This window comes from Podarcis erhardii, assembly GCF_964252035.2.
Source record: "Podarcis erhardii genome assembly, chromosome: 7".
Lineage (NCBI taxonomy): Eukaryota > Metazoa > Chordata > Lepidosauria > Squamata > Lacertidae > Podarcis > Podarcis erhardii.
In genome coordinates, this window is record NC_138511.1 from 81293895 (window position 1) to 81313414 (window position 19520).

General features: G+C 45.7%; 2 protein-coding genes across 5 annotated transcripts in view; both read right to left on the minus strand.

The window, feature by feature from the left end:
• Positions 1-3486, minus strand: part of LOC309345910 (urokinase plasminogen activator surface receptor-like) — a 30346-nt gene extending 26860 nt beyond the window's left edge. The window contains exons 1-2 of one of the 3 annotated variants that reach the window (XM_081869384.1): positions 2254-2430; positions 691-1272 (exon numbers count right to left, since the gene is read on the minus strand). The gene's annotated coding sequence lies outside the window, so the exon portion shown is untranslated. The other 2 variants (XM_081869385.1, XM_081869382.1) reach the window with 2 other exon arrangements.
• Positions 3487-4536: 1050 nt separating this feature from the next.
• Positions 4537-17542, minus strand: LOC309345945 (phospholipase A2 inhibitor NAI-like). 2 transcript variants are annotated; one of them, XM_081869460.1, is made up of 8 exons: positions 17391-17540; positions 15952-16134; positions 14444-14563; positions 13066-13200; positions 10102-10242; positions 8603-8746; positions 7838-7975; positions 4538-5345 (listed from the first exon to the last, which is right to left on the minus strand). In XM_081869460.1, the coding sequence occupies exons 2-8, from the start codon at positions 15998-16000 to the stop codon at positions 5140-5142; spliced, it is 933 nt and encodes a 310-aa protein (XP_081725586.1). In that variant the 5' UTR covers positions 16001-16134; positions 17391-17540; the 3' UTR covers positions 4538-5139. The 2 variants fall into 2 exon arrangements, with proteins under 2 accessions (XP_081725587.1, XP_081725586.1); XM_081869461.1 differs by lacking the exon at positions 13066-13200 and having other exon boundaries at positions 4537-5345; positions 17391-17542.
• Positions 17543-19520: the final 1978 nt, after the last annotated feature.

The following is a 19520-nucleotide window of genomic DNA, read 5'->3' on the forward strand; positions in this document are numbered from 1 at the left end:
TTTCTGTGTCTGTTCCTCAGAACTGGGGTTGGGGGGGGGTCCTCATAAGCTTGTCAACAGTTCCTTGTTAAGGGCAAACAAGGGCCACGTTCACACCATACATTTAAAGTGCTTTGATACAGCTTTAAATAGCCATGGCTTCGCTCAAAGCATTCTGGGAGCCATCGTCAGTTAAGGGTACTGAGAGCTGTTCCCCTCCCAAAGAGACCATACCCAGAGTGGTTTAACAATCCATCTTCACAGAGGATTCTGGGAATTGTAGCTCTGCGAGAGGAATAGAGGCCCTCCTAGCAGCTCTCGAAACCCTTAACAAACTACAGCTCCCACAATTCTTTGGGGGAAGCAGCGCCCTAGGTTCCTCCCTATCCAAGGTGTCTCTCTTACCTTGGACTCTGCTTTGAGATGTAAGGCTTTCTGGCTGGAGATACCATCCTCTTCTCTTCAGGAGTGACTCAGTTTCCCACTTCCCTGCGTTCCTTCCTCCTTTGAGGAGGAAGGGCTGAAACCGCCCTAAAAATAAGCAGATGCCAGCGACTGTTCCGGAGCCAACTGCGCTCTGCTTTGCCAGAAAACACCACTCCGATTCCAAGCTCTCGGCATGGTTCCCACAGTCATTTTACATCTTCCAGAGTCCACAAGGGCCCTCCCCAAAGCCAGCAGGTTGCTGTGCCTCGTTATTATCCTAATTACCTTGCATCACAGGAGGGTACAACCTTTTTATGAAACATGCTGTTTGGCTGCAGCTCAGCCCTGATGGTTTTAATTCACATCCGTAAGCAAAGGAGCAGCTTCCAGAGGAGTGGAAGACGATGCATTAAGGCTCCTCCTGACTTGCTTGTACAAAAACTACACCGTGGTTAGATGCCAGGTACTTCCAGAGAAATTGTTTGTCGATCATCCACCCTGATTTGTTTGCGGAGAGGTTGGAGACTGTGTTGGCTCCTTAACGAGCATCCTTTCTGTGTGGAGGTGTGATGCCCTTGCGTCACAGGAAGTGTCAGTCACTTTCCAGCACATCTTCCCATCACTTTCCTTCTTGCACAACCCAAAGTGGGTTTGTTATGCAGGACCTCCCAATCGACTTCTCTCGCCCTTTGAAGAATGGCTGCTAGCCAAGGTGACTGTTCTACACCCACAGTAAGCCTCTAAACGCCAGCTTCTGAGATGCATGGGTGTGGAGATTGCACTTGTGCTCAGGCCCAGCTTCTCGGCTTCCCATAGGCATCTGGCTGGCCGCTGTGAGGTTAGATGGGCCTTTGGCATAGCTGTCAACTTACTGATTTGAAAATAAGGGACCAGCAGCCTCGAAAATAAGGGATTGGCAGCCAAAATAAGGGATTTTAGTCAACCAGCCGAAATACGAAGTTAAAAGGGACCAGATAATTTTGGAGAGCAGCGCCGGCTTTTGGCCTTTCATTTCCAGAGGTTGCTGCTCAAGACACCAGCTGATGAAACACTGTGAAATAACTACAAGCAGCAACCACTTTTTGCACAAAACGAAGTCCAAGCTACGAAGATGCTGCTGCAGTTCTGTATCTTTTCTCTCGTGCTCCATCTGCAGCTCTCAGTTCCATCAGGCGGGGTGGGAGGAAGGGGGGGGGAAATAGCGCCCGAAGTTAACCTGCAGATCAGAGCATCTATGCTAGTCTACCACTACAAATATATGGGAGAAGCACTTGCGGTCCTTCCTCCGCTCTCCCCCTCTATGGTTAGCCCTTGGAACACCTGCCCGCGCCTCTGCCTCCGCCTCCTCCTCCTCTCTCTGAACTGCTTTCTCTATGGTTGCCCTCGCTCTCCTCTCAAGGCTCCTCAGCAATTCATAGGCCACGCCAGGCTGCCCATCTCATCCAGGTCCTTTGGTGGCACAGCCACAGTACGGCCTAGTGGGAGCGGCGGTGGCGGGTAGAGGGGAGATCCCAGGCAGAGACGCTCAGTTTGGTGGCTGCGAGGAGGATGGCAGCGGAAGGGGCCCGAGGCTCCCGCCAGTCCCGGCAGGGAGGGGCTCCCAGGGGCCGAGGCTGGTGAGAGGAGGCCAGAGGGGGGTGGGCCGGGCAACCAAGCAACACAGTTGGAGCCTCCCTCCTCCCTGGCCGGCAGGGAGAGAGGGAGAAGAGCTGCTTCCTTTGAAACCCAGGAAATTTAAGGGACATCATCAATAAGGGACAGCAGTGGGACACGGAGCTGGGATAAAGGAGTTTCCCGCCAAATAAGGGACGGTTGACAGCTATGGCCTTTGGTTTGATCCAGCAGAACTCTCTTTATGTCCTATTGCTGGGGTGGAGAACCTCACGCCCAGGGTGTGTGTGGAATGCAACCTGCCATGTCTCTCTTTCTGGCCCTTGGGTCTCTCTCCCCACCATCATTCTTCTCTCCTAGCCAGCTAGAAAGGATCCCAAGTGACAAGGCAGGGAAAGAGCTCCGCCAGAGATTTAGGAGAGTCCTTATGCGCTTTGGGTTTTGAAAATCCAAAAACATGTCCTTTGGGTGGGAGTGGAGGAGAGAAACATCATTTAATAAAATAGGACTATAGAAAGCTGCTTCATATTGAGTCAAATTACTGATTCATCTAGCTTAGTATGTTGGAATAGCTCAACCGGTAGAGCATGAGACTCTTAATCTCAGCATTGCAGGTTCAAGCCCCATGTTGGGCAGAAGATTCCTGCATTGCAGGCGGTTGGACCAGATGACCCTCGTGGTCCCTTCCAACTCTGCAGTTCTGTAACTTGGTGATTCTGCAGCAGCTGTCCGGGATCTCAGACAAGATTCTCTCCCAGGCCTCCCGAGAAATGGCAAGGACTGAACCTGAGACCTTCTGCATGCAAAGCAGATACTAAACAGGAGGGAGGTGTGCATTTGTAGCTGTAGGTGAGCCTATTTTGAAATTAATACTTCCGAAGGTCTTTGGCAAAAGCTGGCATCGGATCCCATGGGAACACATCCTTCTCTTGGCTTGCTAACATAACACAAGCAAGTCGTAATTATTTTCTACTGCCAAATGTTAGTAGGGATGGTGCAGACCTCTCTCTCTCTCTCTCTCTCTCTGTGTGTGTGTGTGTGTGCGCGCGCGCGCGCGCACGCGCGCATGCACACACACGCACATGTTTAAGAAGAGTTTGGATTTGGAGTTTGGATTTGATATCCCGCTTTATCACTACCCGAAGGAGTCTCAAAGCGGCTAACATTCTCCTTTCCCTTCCTCCCCCACAACAAACACTCTGTGAGGTGAGTGGGGCTGAGAGACTTCAGAGAAGTGTGACTGGCCCAAGGTCACCCAGCAGCTGCATGTGGAGGAGCGGGGAATCGAACCCAGTTCACCAGATTACGAGTCCACCACTCTTAACCACTACACCACACTGGCTCTGAAATTTAAGAAATTTAAGGGCTGCAGCTCAGTGACTGAGCATCCACTTTGCATACAAAATTCAATTCCTGGCATCTCCAGGTGGAACTGGGAAAGTCACTTACCTGAAGCCCTAGATAACTGCTGCCAGTCAGAGCCATAGAAAACACTGAGTTAGATGAGTCAGTGGTTTGTCTCCTGGTATAAGCAACCTCCCGTGTTCTACACACACCCCTGTCTCTCTATGTGTGCATGCACACACACACACACACTTATATCTTACCTCATACACACAAACACTTTCAGAACTAATTTCTTGGGCTGGCTTCTCTGTCAGGTTTCGCTTGCCATAATATATATGCATAATTCCTTAGGCTCGCTGTCACTCTGGCGAAACTGGTTTTGCAGGGTTTTGGAGCTGCAAAATTAAAAACTAACGCAACCCGCTTAATGAGAGGCAAAAGTACACACTGCCACCAGTGATCCTTTCAAGTGGCCTTCAGTTCTCGGGGTGGAGGTGGGAGGTTGAAGCCTCTCCAAAAACGGGACTTGATGGCAAGCAATGCTGCACTCAGAATGGCCCTCTCTGACAACTTGAAGGGTTTTTTAAACAGGATCTAAATCTCTTAATTGTTGGCAATATTGAACAGTGGGTGCTTCTAGATGTGGATGACACAATCACTGCTGTTCTGCTTTTGCCCTGTGGAATAGCAGCATTCCAGATTTGTAATAATCCGGAGTTAAGCAAACCGTCCTTTCCATAGTGTAGAAGTATCCAACAGAAATCATGAGAATGATTGTGAACCTGGAAAAGGTAATATTTTGTCTTCTCAACCTATAGGATTTGGTTTTTGTTGAGGTGTCCCTTAACACAACCACGTTTGAGACTTGTGTTTGTGAGCCTGCATGGATGTCCCTCATGCAGGCAGTGAGAAGATGAGACTCTTAAAAATCAAATGCCCACTCTAGCCAAGAAAGGGCATTGCATGTGAACAGTAGGTATGGGAACTGCCCCTCCAAAAACACCCGATTTCGACATTGTGTGTTTTGTTTATTGTTTATTTAGTTCATAAAATTTCCATACCACTTGATCGTAAAAAAATAAGAATAAAACGACAAAATTATCAGTAAAAACAGCTACTTAAAATATTCCCCCCCCCAAAAAAAAAACAACAACAATGAGCTAAAAAAGAAGATGATTAAAATACACTTCGACATTCTACATATCTGGGTAGCCTTGCCTAAGCAAACAGGGTCTTAGCAGGCACTGAAAAAGGTACAATGAAGGCTGCTGGCTGATGTCAATAGGCAGGGATGCTGCCACAGGAAAAGGTCAATTTCTTACAAATATTTTGTGGCATCTGTAATCGAAGCGGTCAAGCAGGCATACAATATGTGGGGTAAAACGGTTCGCAGGTAAACTGGTCCCAGGTTGTTAAGGGCTTTATATACCAATAGTAACTCTTTGAACATGGTCCAGCAGCAAATTGGTAGCTACTACAGGCCTCTAAACAAAGGTGTCCTCTGTTGACCAGGGTCTTAATCTTTTGCCACAGCATTCTGCACTAACTGCAGCTTCCGGATCAAGCACAAGGAAAGCCCCGCATGCTGCACATTGCAGTAATCCAATCTTGACATGGCATATAGACAGTAGGGGAGCAGTGCTTCAGTGCCACCTCCTTCCAGGCAGATAAAGGAGCCCCAGTAGCCGACAAGCACCTATTCCCATGTATGCAACCAACTTTCAAAGACTGGCCCGATCCTTTCTTGAAGGCTCACCCAGACAGCTGCCATTATGGTCAAGCCATCCATGCCAGCCACCAGGCAGAAGCAGCCACCATCAGTAGCATCTGTGGGCCAGAAAGCTCTCTGGCTTGGTTGCAGAAGGATGTTTTGCAACACTCAACAAAGGAATCCGGCCCCATCAGTTTGGAATAGATATCCTCGTAGCTGCTGCACATGGTCTCGGTGGCACAGCCTTTCTGAAGGGTCACAGTTCTGTTCTCTGGGAAAGAAGGAAGACAGGTTTTTTGGATTTTTCAAGGGCCACATTCCCTTCTGGGCAATCTTCTGAGGGCCGCATGGCAGCAGTGGGTGGAGCCAGAGGGGAAAGTGGGCAGGGCAACTAATGGAAGCTTCACCTTGTAGTGTAGGCTAGTTTCTACCCACACTTAAACAACTCTCTCCATTATCGAAGTTCAAGGACAGGCAAAAAAAGAGAGAGATGTGGCCTATGGAGAGTTCTGTAGAGCATGAACTCTTTACCTCAGGGTCGTGGGTTTGAGTCCCACAAGGAGAAAGATTTCTGCATTGCGGCGGGGTTGGACTATATGACCCTTGTGGTCCCTTCCATCTCTACAATTATATGATTCTATGAAGGCCAAATAGAGATACAGTCGTACCTTAGAAGTCGAACGGAATCCGTTCTGGAAGTCCGTTCGAATTCCAAAACATTCAAATACCAAAGTGCAGCTTCTGAATCTTCTGCAGCCAATCGGAAGCCTCGGAAGCCCCAAAAATCAGTGCTTTTTTTTTCTAAACATTTTGTGAATCTAACTTTGGCCTCATTGAGGGGCAGTCTTTCTTTCTTTCTTTCTTTCTTTCTTTCTTTCTTTCTTTCTTTCTTTCTTTTTTAAATGCTTTATTGAAATTAAAAAGAAAGAACGGACAAAAATTCATCCAAAATGTAAAAACAGTAATATATGTTATATCAGATCTCGATAAATTCTTCTTACATCTATAACTTAAGAAGTATTTCAATATGAGTAGGAAAAGGAGAGTACCCCTAAACATTTTTTTAGAAAAAAAGCACTGCCAAAAATAGTTCGCAAACCAGAACAGTCACTTCCGGGTTTGCGACGTTTGGGAGCCAAAACATTCAGGAACTAAGCTGTCTGAAAACCAAGGTACAACTGTACCTGGTGGCTCCCCACTCCTAAATTGGAGATTTTTAGAGCAGCGTAAAACCTGCATCACATTCCACCTATGGACACTAGAGGGCGAAATGGTCCTCTTAGACTAAGACCTATCCTACAAGTAAAGAATGAGTGAGAAATTGAGGGGCCCTCCAAGAAACGATATTTTATTGCAGGTGTATTCTGCAACATGTTCTCAACACAAGGATGGTGCATCTGTGGTGGATTTGCTCTATGATGCCTCCCCAATGCTGCCACATCCTTGCCGTCCGGAGGGGCTTTAAAACTCAACCAAAGCAGGACAAAAATAAACCAGAACATTTGTGGCATACGGTAAATAGTTACGGAGATAGGCACTCATTGGAAGTGAAGCAATGTGATTTCCCCAAAACAGATGCAATGCTCGATCTTTTGAAAATGGGATAGCGTGTGCAAACGCCTTGATAGCATCAGGAGCACAAATCAATACGGAGGTGCAGTTAAAAGGATGTCTTCAGGGGCCGTGAAATTGACCAGAATCTGCATGCTTCACTGTGGAAGGCTTATCTGGGATCAGGGCGACCTAAACCCTTTGCTTTGGTGCTTTCTACACTTATGATGTTAGAGAGGCACACCTAATCCATTCAAAAAGGAAGACTCCAGAATGTTTGTTTACCCACACTTTTATAACACTTTAACTGTCAAGGTTTCCCCCTCGCCCGCCGAGAATCCAGGGAACTGTAGTTTGTTAAGGGTACTGAGAATTGTTAGGAGACCCCCTCCTACCACCCTCACAGGACTACAATTCCCAGAGTGGCCCAAGTAAAAGGGTTGGTTGTTAAAACCACTTTTAAATCCATGGCATGGGTGGTACAAAAGCAAGAATCTCCTGTCCTCAAAGGAACCCGGCTCCTTGTGTCTCTGCATGAATAACCAAGTTCAGATGTTGATAAAAGAAGGGACACCAAGAACAGTGACTCACACAGAGAAGCGATGGGGCACCTCACCTGAGAACAGGTCACTTGGCTGCATCCTCTCTGTCAGGAATTATTTCCTACCTGACAGAGAGGTGTTGCAGAATTAATTGCTCCTGGCACAGTGGTACCTCGGTTTTCGAACGTAATCCATTCCGGAAGAGCGCTTGACTTCCAAAGCGTTTGAAAACTGAGGCACAAAGGGCATTCTGCAAATTCAATGGAGAAAAAATGCTCAGCAGAAGCCGTTCAACTTCTGAGGCATGTTCGAAAATGGAAGCATTTACTTCTGGGTTTTCAGGTTTTCGGCGTTCAAAACCGAAATGTTCAGCTTCCAAGACGATCAAAAACCAAGGTACCACTGTAGATACTGATTGGGATGAATCAAAGCCGGAACAAAGATGTAACAAATAACCTCCTCTGTGTATGGAGACTCTCCTTGTTTAAGGTAATTTCACATGGCCCTCAAGCAGTGTATCCCAAAGTGTGGATTCCTGTAGCAGCAGTTTTTCTGATCCATGCTTCTCTCTAACACTTTGAGATAAGGAGTTGTGCCCTCTTTAGCATCTGATCAGGCCAACAGGCATGCTTCCCAGTCCTCTGTATACGCACCCTTGCCGCTTTCTTACCTCTGTCGATGACACGTACGCACTGATCCATGACTCCTGTGCAATTTAAAACTTGCAGTCTGTCCTGAGCGCACTCCCCATGCCCGGACTCCTGGCAGGTATAGCACTGCAGCCCATTAGGCTGTCCGGAAGTTATGACTGTAGAGTAAAAAGGGGGGGGGCTTTAGTGATGATGATCTATTCAATTTCTTAAGTCATCTTTCTCCAAAATGCCTCAAGGCAACTCACAGAAATGATGGGTTTTATGCAATGCTGCACCAGCAGGGTTCTGCTGGCCCTCTCCTCTGCACTGGGCTCAACACTCAGACTCCCCCCTGCCCGATGATGCAACATCATACACATAAAGTCACAGAAGTGTAAAGTTGAAAAGGACCCCACGGGTCATCTAGTCCAACCCCCTGCAATGCAGGAATCTCATCTAAAGCATCCCTTACAGAAATAGTGCATGCAATGCGCACCAGTGTGTGGCATGCGCTGGACCCCCTCAATCTTGGGCACAAGACAGCACCTCTATCTTCTGAAAAATGAGTACAATTTTTACCTAAATTAAACATTCTGTGGATTTCCTATTTTTCAAAATATTAATTTGGAAGAGGTGCGACGACTTTCCTGCAGCTCTCCTGTTCATTCCCATGGGGCTTGCGCTGGGGGACTTCCCTGCAGACTGTGTCCTAGATTGTTATTAATTGGCATACAGGCAGGATCCTACACCCAGGCGGCACCTACCTGGCAGAAGGTTATCAAAGCACGACGATTGTCATTTACCTGGGAAGCTCCTGTTGTTGCAGTTGGAACTGCGGCAGACCTTTTGCTCAACAAAGGCAAAATCTCTCCCGATCTGGTACGCCACCAATGTGTCCTTAAAGGAACTGCCTCCACATCCCTTTATGATGGGTTCTGTTTCTTGACCTTGGAGAAGCAATCATCAGGTGATGTCCACAAACAACAGGACCATTTTTGGATATAAGAAATGCAGCTAGTAGATTGTCTCCACTTTTAACTCCATTGGCGCTGTGGGTTAAACCACAGAGCCTAGGACTTGCCGATCAGAAAGTCGGCAGTTTGAATCCCAGCGACAGGGTGAGCTCCCGTTGCTCGGTCCCTGCTCCTGCCAACCTAGCAGTTTGAAAGCACGTCAAAGTGCAAGTAGATAAATAGGTACCGCTCCAGTGGGAAGGTAAATGGCGTTTCCGTGCGCTGCTCTGGTTCACCAGAAGTGGCTTAGTCATGCTGGCCACATGACCCAGAAGCTGTACGCTGGCTCCCTCGGCCAATAAAGCGAGATGAGCGCCACAACCCCAGAGTCGGCCACGACTGGACCTAATGGTCAGGGGTCCCTTTACCTTTATTATCTCACTAAATACATATTACAGCATCTCCATATACTATGTATGTTTAAATTTGCATGGTGGGTGATATTTTGCTGGTCTGTGGAACAGCTTCCACAGTATCCACTGCCCTTTAGCATTGAGGCACTGTTCCTTTTTAGCAATTGGCTGGAAATGCAATTAAAACAGATTTCACACAGAACTTGATATAGTTCTATATTATCCAGCAATGCCAATGGCCAAGATCCATCTATGTCTACTCAAAAGTAAGCCCCTTTCAGCAAAGGTCTCTTGTAATTTGAAGTTTCCACTTAGCTGGCTCCACTCATTTCATTGCATGGATATGGGATAGTGGTGCATTGCCCTTTAATTGCCCCATATTTGTCAGTTTCCGTTCCCCACTGTAGCGGAGGAGAGTAGCAGATTATTTGCTTCCTGTTTTTTTCTTTCCTTTCTTTTATGGCTAAATAGCTCTCTTTCACTATAAAAGGAGTATAAAAATATGCAAGGAAATTGGTAATTAAACTACCGACCCACCAAGCAGGAAACAGAAGCCCTCTAACAAGGGGCAATTTATCATGAATCCAGCAGGAAGAAGTAAAATGGTGAGAACAAAAAAACAGAAAGCATTTAATTAAAGGAACAGTTGCCTCTAAAGGTTTTCATAGTGCTTTGCCTGTCCAGCCTAGAAAGACCAGCTCTGCAATTGCATTTTATTGCAAAACACACACAGTCTTAAAAACATAGGAGAGCAACTCAGAAATATGTTTTTCCAACACCATGTGCATCATTTGCAGTGGTGATTACGCAGCAGGTTGCAGTTGCAGAGGTTTCCCTGCACCTATTGGCTAGTGACCATCACATCCTTAGCGATGCTTTAGTCTCTCCTATCCCTGTGTGCTTTGAATGCTTTGGTACCCACTTGGCAATCAATACCTGGCAGGAAGCGCTGAGAGATCTGCACGCATTGGTCTTCACTCCCATAGCATGGCTCTGTGGGCGCATTGTGGCCACATTCAGCTGCGCTCCCGATGCAGCTTTGACACTGCACACCATTTTTTGATCCATTTCTGTGAACTGTTGGAAGCAACAGTGAGCAGCAGGGGGAAGAGACAGAGATCATCAGTTTCCAATTGCTGCCTGCCACCCCCCTCTCACCCATATGCCCACCATTTCTGATGCCTCCTCCCAGCTCTCAGCAAACTTGGCAAAAGCAAGAGCACTCCTCAGAGCATTGCCATTCAGCTCCTCCCCGCCCCAGGGAGGGGTCACCTGATCAGCAACATGGCATGCAGGAACACCCTGCCTGTCACCAAACTCAGCAGGAGCCAGGGTGCTCCTCAAAGCATTCCACCTGGGGAAGATAAGCAGCAACACTGTGCGCTGTAACACCTCCCTCTTGGCAGTGGAAGAGGTGGGGCGGGCAGAATGCCGCCTCTTGCACTTCTGCCACCTGAGGTGGACTCTTCACCCTACCTCATGGGCAGGCCGGCTCTGTCACATCCCCTAATTGGGGGTTGTGTTTTCCCTCTGGCAGATGATGTGTGATGATGAAAGAATGGGCCTTTTCTGTAGCCTGTGGAATACTATCCCCACGAAGGCTTGCTGGGCACCAACACTGATAACTTTTCAGTGTTAACCTTTTTCTTTGCAGCAGTTGGTGATTGGTTTATTGTTCCTTGGGGAGCTGTTCTGTGGTGGCCAGACCTATGTTAGGGGGGTGGAGGGGTTGGCTCACAAGTTCTCCATTGATTTTAGCATGTCTACTCAGAGTAGGACTGGCTTTGGATACAACACAATAGGTTTTGGCTTTCAATTGTTTTGTTTTTCATGTTCTGTATAGCTTGCTGTATAGCTTGCTTTACTCTGTCACTTGTGCAAAGAGGAGAACCAGCTGAGGAGGAGGAGGAGGGGGGGGGAGGAGGAGGGGGGGAGGAGGAGAAGAAGAAGAAGAAGAAGAAAAAGAAGAAGAAGAAGAAGAAGAAGAAGAAGAAGAAGAAGAAGAAGAAGAAGAAGAAGAAGAAGAAGTTGTTTTATTATTAGGAATTCATTAAGGAAAATGTTCCATCAGCACAAGTATTCCAGCTTGCTCTGACAGAACATTATTCCCTCTCCTGCCCCTGAATACTATTGTGCCCCCCACAGATTGCAAACCAATTTCAGGGAGCACACCAAGGGAAAGGAGGAGCAAGCCCCACTCTGCTAGCAGAAGTCCTTGCATGGACGTCCACTAGCAGGACTAATTAGTTGAATAGGTGACTAAGTTTATATATATATATACGGTCTCTGCTTTTTAAAAAGCAGAGACATCACCTTGCCAACAAAGGTCCGTATAGTAGATTAAGTGGGCACAAGATATTGGTCATGATATTATGTTTGCTGACTGGGAGCAGTTATGGACCACAGGTATTAAATTCACGGCATGTAGTGCCTTAAAAGAGAATATAATGAAAATGATCTATAGGTGGTACATGACCCCAGTCAAGCTTGCAAAGATATATCATTTGCCCAATAACAACTGTTGGAAGTGTAATGAATGCGAAGGAACTTTTTATCATCTTTGGTGGACCTGCCCGAAGATTAAGGCCTACTGGGAAATGATCTATAATGAAATTAAGAAAATCCTTAAGTGGACATTTGCAAAGAAACCGGAGGCTTTTCTCTTGGGCATGGTAGGCCAAATGATTCCAAAGAAAGATAGAACATTTTTTATGTACGCAACAACAGCAGCAAGAATTCTTTTGGCAAAGTACTGGAAGACTAAAGAACTACCTACTCTGGAAGAATGGCAGACCAAGGTGACTGAATTTATGGGACTGGCAGAGATGACCGGCAGAATTCGTGACCAGAGGAGAGAGACAGTGGAAGAGGACTGGAAAAAATTTAAAATTTATCTTAAAAATTGTTGTAAAATTTCGGAATGTTAAGATGTCAAGGGATTTGATATAAAGAATTACAGCTGTAAAAATTTAAGCTCAAGAAAATTTTAAAGAGAATTAAATATAAAAATGGATGAAGGATTGCTAAAAAATTTTAAAACAAGGATGCAGTGAAGGGGAGGTATGGGGAAGTCGTGTTATGTTTGTTTGTTTTTTGTTTATGTTGTAAAATTAATAAAAATTATTTTTTAAAAAAACAAACAAAGGTCCGTATAGTTAAAGCTATGGTTTTCCCAGTAGTGATGTATGGAAGTGAGAGCTGGACCATAAAGAAGGCTGATCGCCAAAGAATGGATGCTTTTGAATTATGGTGCTGGAGGAGACTCTTGAGAGTCCCGTGGACTGCAAAAGATCAAACCTATCCATTCTGAAGGAAATCAGCCCTGAGTGCTCACTGGAAGGACAGATCCTGAAGCTGAGGCTCCAATACTTTGGCCACCTCATGAGAAGAGAAGACTCCCTGGAAAAGACCCTGATGTTGGGAAAGATTGAGGGCACAAGAAGGGGATGACAGAGGACGAGGTGGTTGGACAGTGTTCTCGAAGCTACCAGCATGAGTTTGACCAAACTGCAGGAAGCAGTGGAAGACAGGAGTGCCTGGTGTGCTCTGGTCCATGGGGTCACGAAGAGTCGGACACGACTAAACAACAACAACAATTTTAACTGTTGCTATATCTGTATTGTCCCTGATATACCTAATTGCAAATTCAAATGTATCCCTATCATGTTTTATGACTTCCTTGATATTGTACGTGGGCTGGAACTGGTCTGTGACTGAAATAATAAATTCATTCATTCATTAGTTGAATAGGCTTATTATTATTATCATTATTGTTATTTATTACTGGCAAAGCACTGAGGTGATGTTTTCATGAAAGTGTTTATCACTGCCCCCAACATAGCCTCACCGCTAAATTCAGATCACATCAGCATGGGCATGCACCATTTCTGTATCACATACCATCACGTGTCAGAGGCTGGCATAGATCGAAGGAGCAACAAATCATCGACCAGCTTAAAGATCCCCTGTTCCCTTTATGATAGCGGCGGCACAAATTTGAGTCACCGCAGCCCAGTTTCACTGTTCCCGCATCCACTGCAAACAGAAGATCAAACAAAGGAGTTAACCCACTGCCAGCGTAGGTCGCTATCGCAAGCGTCATTTAAATTTGCAAAGGATGTTATGTCTGGTCCAGGTCCAGTGTAAATAATTTTTTTAATAAACTCAAAGAAGAAGAAGAAGTGAGGCCTTGAAATTCCCCACTGCTGGTGAGCAGACTGGCAGGTGCACAGGTCCCCTGGTAAGTTTCCACCTCTGTGGGGAGAAGTACTTTAATTAAAGTACAGGGATTTTTACATGATAGCAAGTATTTAAATTATGGGAAATGCTTGGATTATGGGACTAAGCTGTCTCAGCCAGAGGACCACATTCTGGGTAACCTTCCTTCCACAGGTCACATGCCAGTGGTGGATCGGGCGAGAGGCAAAAGTGAGTGGAGAAGCAAAGGCAAATTTCACCTTTGTACAGTAGGCAAGTTTCTGCATGTATTCACACATCCTTCGTTGTCCTTCATCCGAGGAAGCATTATCAGGGTTCAAGGACATATTCCACCAAAGCAGACACACTCAAGCATAGTCTGGAAGGGCTGTAGCCTGAGAACATTTGCAAGAGCCAAAGAGAGAGTAGGAGACTCACATTCACCCCCGGGGGCTGAGATTCCCTACTGCTACTCTATAGCCTTCCATGACAGATGCTTCCAACCATCAATGATCCTGGAGCAATGCAGAGGATCTTGCCCAACCCCATTTCCTCACCAGACGTTGGCCAGCTGCTGCCTCTTGTTAAATTTTGAGGAATGTCCATAGAGAGGCATGAGCCCCAATCAAATGGTCGCTAATGCACTTCTGATCTCCTGCCACTGTCTGAATAACAGTGTCCACCTGTCCCTATTTTCCAGGGACAGTCCCAGATTTACAGAAGCCATCCCGGTCCCCGATTTGGTATCCGAATGTCCCTCTTTTTCTTAGGATGTCCTTATTTTCATCAGAAAAATTTTGGAGGATATGGAGTTATGCAATCCCCAAGCCAAGTACAACCTTTAGAAGGCAGCCCTGTCTAGGGTAGGTTTTTTTTAATGTTTAACGTTTTATTATTATGTTTATATATTGAAAGCTCCCCAGAGTGGCTGGAGCAACCCAGTCAGGTGTGTGGGATATAAATAATGAAATTATTAATGTTGTTGTTGTTGTTGTTGTTGTTGTTGTTGTTGTTGTTGTTGTTGTTATGGGATGGGACATCCCTATTTTCATCAGAGGAATGTTGGAGGGTATGCACTTACAACCAGCGTAGTCCTTGGTCTCAATGAAGCAAGCGTCTTGAAACTGCTCACAAACCTCCACTTCGTTCTTTGCACACTTCCCGTTCTTGCTCAAGCACTTCTGGCATGTCAAGCTGTCGGCTGGAGAAAGACACAAAGATAGTGTATGCTTTTTCCATGCTACGGTTAACCTGTGCTGGTGATGCACAGGCCCTCTCAGAGTCCCAGAGAGGCCACTTCCAGGTTTTGAGATGCTAAGTCATAAGAACAGCTAGTAGTAGCTTGTTCATAGAGTTAACCGATTTCATCGTGGAATAAGCTTGTGCCATCTGAACAGATATATTTCTCTTTATACTATATTTGCACCAGTCTGTCTTCACCCTGTTTTCATGGGCTGTCTCCCAAGGTTCTAAAAGTGGGGGAAGGAAGAGGGGCAGGAAGAAAAAGTAGGGGGATCCATATCTGTAGTAAATGAATTGGAGAGGAAGAAAGGTCCCTGCGTGTGTGACAGTTGTAGTCTTCTGTGGACAGGGGGGAAGCGAAGGGAGGAACTGGGAAAGAGGCAGGTGGAATTGGGTTAAAAGTGGCATTTGGAGGAATGGGATGTAAGGAGGAAGGGAGGACAGTTTCAGGGCTCTGGGTAAGAACTACTTGTCAGTTTCTTCCTCCTTAGTCTCAAATTCCTCTAAGAAATTCCTCTAAGGAAGAAGAGAGGTATGGGCCAAAGCTGGCTTAGTTGCCCCTGCCTGTCATTGCCTCTGACTCTTCCTGTATTGGGATCTAGCGCCACCTACTGTTGGGCTCCTTGCCTTCTGCCCTACCAGTCCAATGCAAACCAACCACCACTTCTGCTTCGACTAATGTTTCAACCCCGCCCCTCTGATCTTGGTGGGATCTGAGCTCAATGATGGCTTCAATCTTATGCACCATCTGAGAGTAAGCACTGTGAGTGCTGCTTCTGGAAAAGAAAAAAGTAGCATGTGTATGATTGCATTGTAAAGTTAGCTATATGGTGGTCGAACAAATTTGCTGTGGCTTTTGCAAACTAAAGTTGAAAGCTCAAATTTTCTGGGGGGTGGGGAGAGCCGGAATAGAGGAGCCCTTAATAAAATCCAATGGCCCCTTTCTCCGGCCCACAAGTTTTAGCCATATTTATGACCCCCTCCTATAGCTGGTGACACAGGAAGTCCTATTGAGTTCAATGGGACATACTCTCATTTCAATGTATATAGGATTTCAGCCTAAGTGAGACAACACAAAGGGCAAGGGGGATGAAGCTATTCTGCCCCTTCCCCTGTAATCTAAGTACCACAAAAGTCCACTTCTAGAGGGCTAAAGAATTAATTTCAATATATTGTATAGCTGCATATCTTTCAGACATCTTAGTCCCCATCCACCTGAATTGTCCTCTGTGCAAGCCTGGCTGAAGTTAGCAGGGGGAGCACCCAAGAGGTGCTCTCAATAGATCAACCCACTCAGTTCCCACATCACACAACGTGCACATGCAGCCAGATGCACCTGAGACTTACCTGCACCAAGGCAGAATATGAAGATCACAAGGGACACCTGAAACTTCATGGCAGCTTTGATGTTCAGATGAGGAGGAGCAAACCTGGCTTGCTTCAGAGGTGAGGGCTTGTCAGGAAGCTGACGTCAGAAACATAGAAGGATGTGTTTGAAACCTTCAGAACAGGAGATGATGAAGGGAAGAACTGGAAAGAACAGGGGGAAACCTGCGCTTTAGGTCTTTTATTGTGGGAAGGAAGAGCGCTGCAAAAATGCACAGATGACTCTGTCCGTAAGCGAATGGTACAAATTTGCATTCAAGCACCGATTTATTGATTGCAATTATATCCTGCTCTTCCAATCCAAGGAGCTCAGGGTGGCAAACAGATAAACAATTTAAAAACAATGCAAAAAACATTTTAGAACAGTTGATGACATTCTAAAAACAATTGCAGTTAAAAACATCTCAAAGCAGTTACAATTAAAAACATGCTTCCAATCAATGATCTCGAGGTTGCCAGGAATAGTGTTCTTCAGCCACCAAATGCCTGGGTAAACAGGACTGTTTTCAGATTCCCCCTGGAAGTTGGTAATAATGGAGACAGGTACACTGCACTAGGGGGGGTCATTCCACAACTGAGGAACTACCACTGTAAAGGGCCTTTTAGATGCATCTGGGCAAATTAAGATGCTGGATTGCTGAGGTCTTGCTTATCTGCAGTGCCCCCAGACACTCTGTAAACAAAATAAAACTTTCTAATTTTTACATTTTACAACAGGGAGGGTTCATGGAAATGACCCAAAGGGTCACCCTCCAACAGCACCCCTAACATGGAAATCCAGTTTCCCAGCTAATTTTCATCACCCTCCTTACAGAACTTGGGATGGAGAAAGTTCCCAGCAGTTGCTATCTCAAATAAGAGACGTTGAGCTAGCAACACCTGTCCGTTTCAGACTCAGGTGGTACCTGTTCACTTAAGACTTCGGGAAGAGGGAGAAATTGGATTCAGTTTGCATCTGAAGGCAAAACTAATCACACTCTGTGAAACAATATGCATTCCGAAAACCAACCACCCTTCCACATTTTAATTTTACAATGTGATTCTGCAAAAATGTACATGCTAAAGTGTATATTCACTAATGTGCTTCTTAGTGAAGCTAACATACTAAAATGCTGCTGGGTTTTTTAATTGCAGACTGTTGTAGAAATGCGGACAACTGAATTTAAGAGTGGGGAAACGGGAAACTGTAATTGGCCAATTTGCCATTCCCTCTTACAGTTTAAATTAAATGAAGATGATTTCTTCTAAATTTTATCCAGAACAGACCCATTGAAATTAACGGGCTTAATATAATCATGCAAATTAATTTCAGTGGTCTGATTTGAGTAAAACTTATCAGGATACCACCCAATGCTACCGAAAATGACTTAATCGCTGATCAGCTCCACCCCCACACTTACCAGTTGTGGTTGATTTTTGCAGAGGCACAAATGGATCTCCCTGCAGGTCAGTCTCATTACCTTGTGGTTCATCTGCTGTTAAGTGCTTATCCCAAACCCATCTCTGTGCCTTATCTTCTGCCTCCCATCCACACAGGAGCCTGGCCATATGGCCCACACCCCTTCCTCCCTGTCATCAATGCCACTCCCGCACTTCCATGAATCGAGAACGTTTATCATATCCAAATACGACCGAGTTCACTGCACCAAGTTGGAACATGTCATTTCTGAGGAACTGGATTGTTGCGACATGTGCCGCCACTTGGCCAACACACGAGGATTGGGAAGTCTGGGCAATCTTGAAAAACCTCATCAGAACAGTTTCTGTTTAGCAGCCACAGACCAACAGTCATTAATTATCCAACTCTCTTTCTAGCGGCCTTAAAATGTAAACCCAGGTCAGGGGCCCAGCGTGGCCCTCGTGGTGTTGCAGGATTACAGAAGTTGGCCGGCCCTTCCATAAGGCAGACTGAGGCAAAGACCTCAGGCGGTGGGGTGGACATGTAAAAGGGTATTGGGAAATGATCTATGATGAATTGAAAAAAATGTTTAAAAGTACTTTCCCCCCAAAAAAGTACTTTGGGGATAATTCAGTCTGAATTCCCCAGGTGTCAAAAAAAGGTTATTTATGTATGCAACAGCTGTGACCTGTGTTTTGTTAGCCCCAAAATGGAAAACGAGCGAGGTCCCAACCAAAGAAGAATGGCTACTTAAGTTGACAGAATATGCACAACTTGCAGACTTAACATATAGAATAAGAGAACAAGAAGAACATGTGTTTAGAGAAGATTGGAAAACATTTATTGAATATATGGAAAATAATTGGGTACAGCTGAAAAAGCTGGTGGCATTAAGATAAATTAAACAGTGTAAATAAGTTTTGATGGATGCAATAATGGAAAACTGACTGGTACAGTGTTTGTAAAATATGCAAGGATTTAAGATATGTAAAATGAACCATGGAAAGAAAAGAAGCGATGCCATTGATAGCTTAAGGATGTAAAATGAGTATTTGAAATTGAAAAACAGAAAATTTAATCCAGAGGTGAGGCCCTCCACCTCCAGCTCCTCCCCTGCTCTAGGTAGGACCAATGGGGTCCTCAGAGCGAGGAAATTGGGGCAAGGTGGTCATATAAGTGCTTGTGTCACCATCACAGTTTTTGCTCTAGCGGTTAATTGTGTCTAAAATTAGGGCCTCGTCAGTGCCGACGGTACTAAAGCAGAGGCAGAAGGTAAAGGTAAAGGTACCCCTGCCCGTATGGGCCAGTCTTGACAGACTCTAGGGTTGTGCGCTCATCTCACTCTAGAGGCCGGGAGCCAGCGCTGTCCGTAGACACTTCCGGGTCACGTGGCCAGCGTGATGAAGCTGCTCTGGAGAACCAGCACCAGAGCAGCACACGGAAACGCCGTTTACCTTCCCGCCATAAAGCGGTACCTATTTATCTACTTGCACTTAAGGGTGCTTTCGAACTGCTAGGTGGGCAGGAGCTGGGACCGAACGACGGGAGCTCACCCCGCCGTGGGGATTTGAACCGCCGACCATGCGATCGGCAAGCCCTAGGTGCTGAGGTTTTACCCACAGCGCCACCCAGGCAGAAGTGAAAGTCCCCAAAAAATGTAAGCTGGGAAGGAGGCCCCTGGTGCAGGTAGTGCAGATCACGTAACACGAATAAATCAATTCGTAAAAGAAGTTCTTGGCATGCGTGCCATCTACAAATGTTATTTGTCATCTACAAATAAATTACAGCAAAAAGTTGTCAGCACACCCCAAACTGGCTCAATTCTAAGCATTATGTTTTGCTGTCAGCTACTAACTTTCACGGACTTATTCACAGGCTAAAGTGTGTTGCTTGGTTATAAATGGCTATTCGTAACTGAGGGTTTTAGAAAAGCTTTCCACACCTAAACAGCTCCAAAGAAATAGTCAAGAGACTTCACAAATAAGCATGAGGACAACAGATAATGCCTTAACAACTTTATTAATGGTAGCAGGGAAATATGAGTGTTTCAACACAGGAGAAAATGGGGAAGGGGGCGCTACGTAATTAGAAACTGCGAGATTTGGCAATTTCCTCAACATGCATTTTCTCA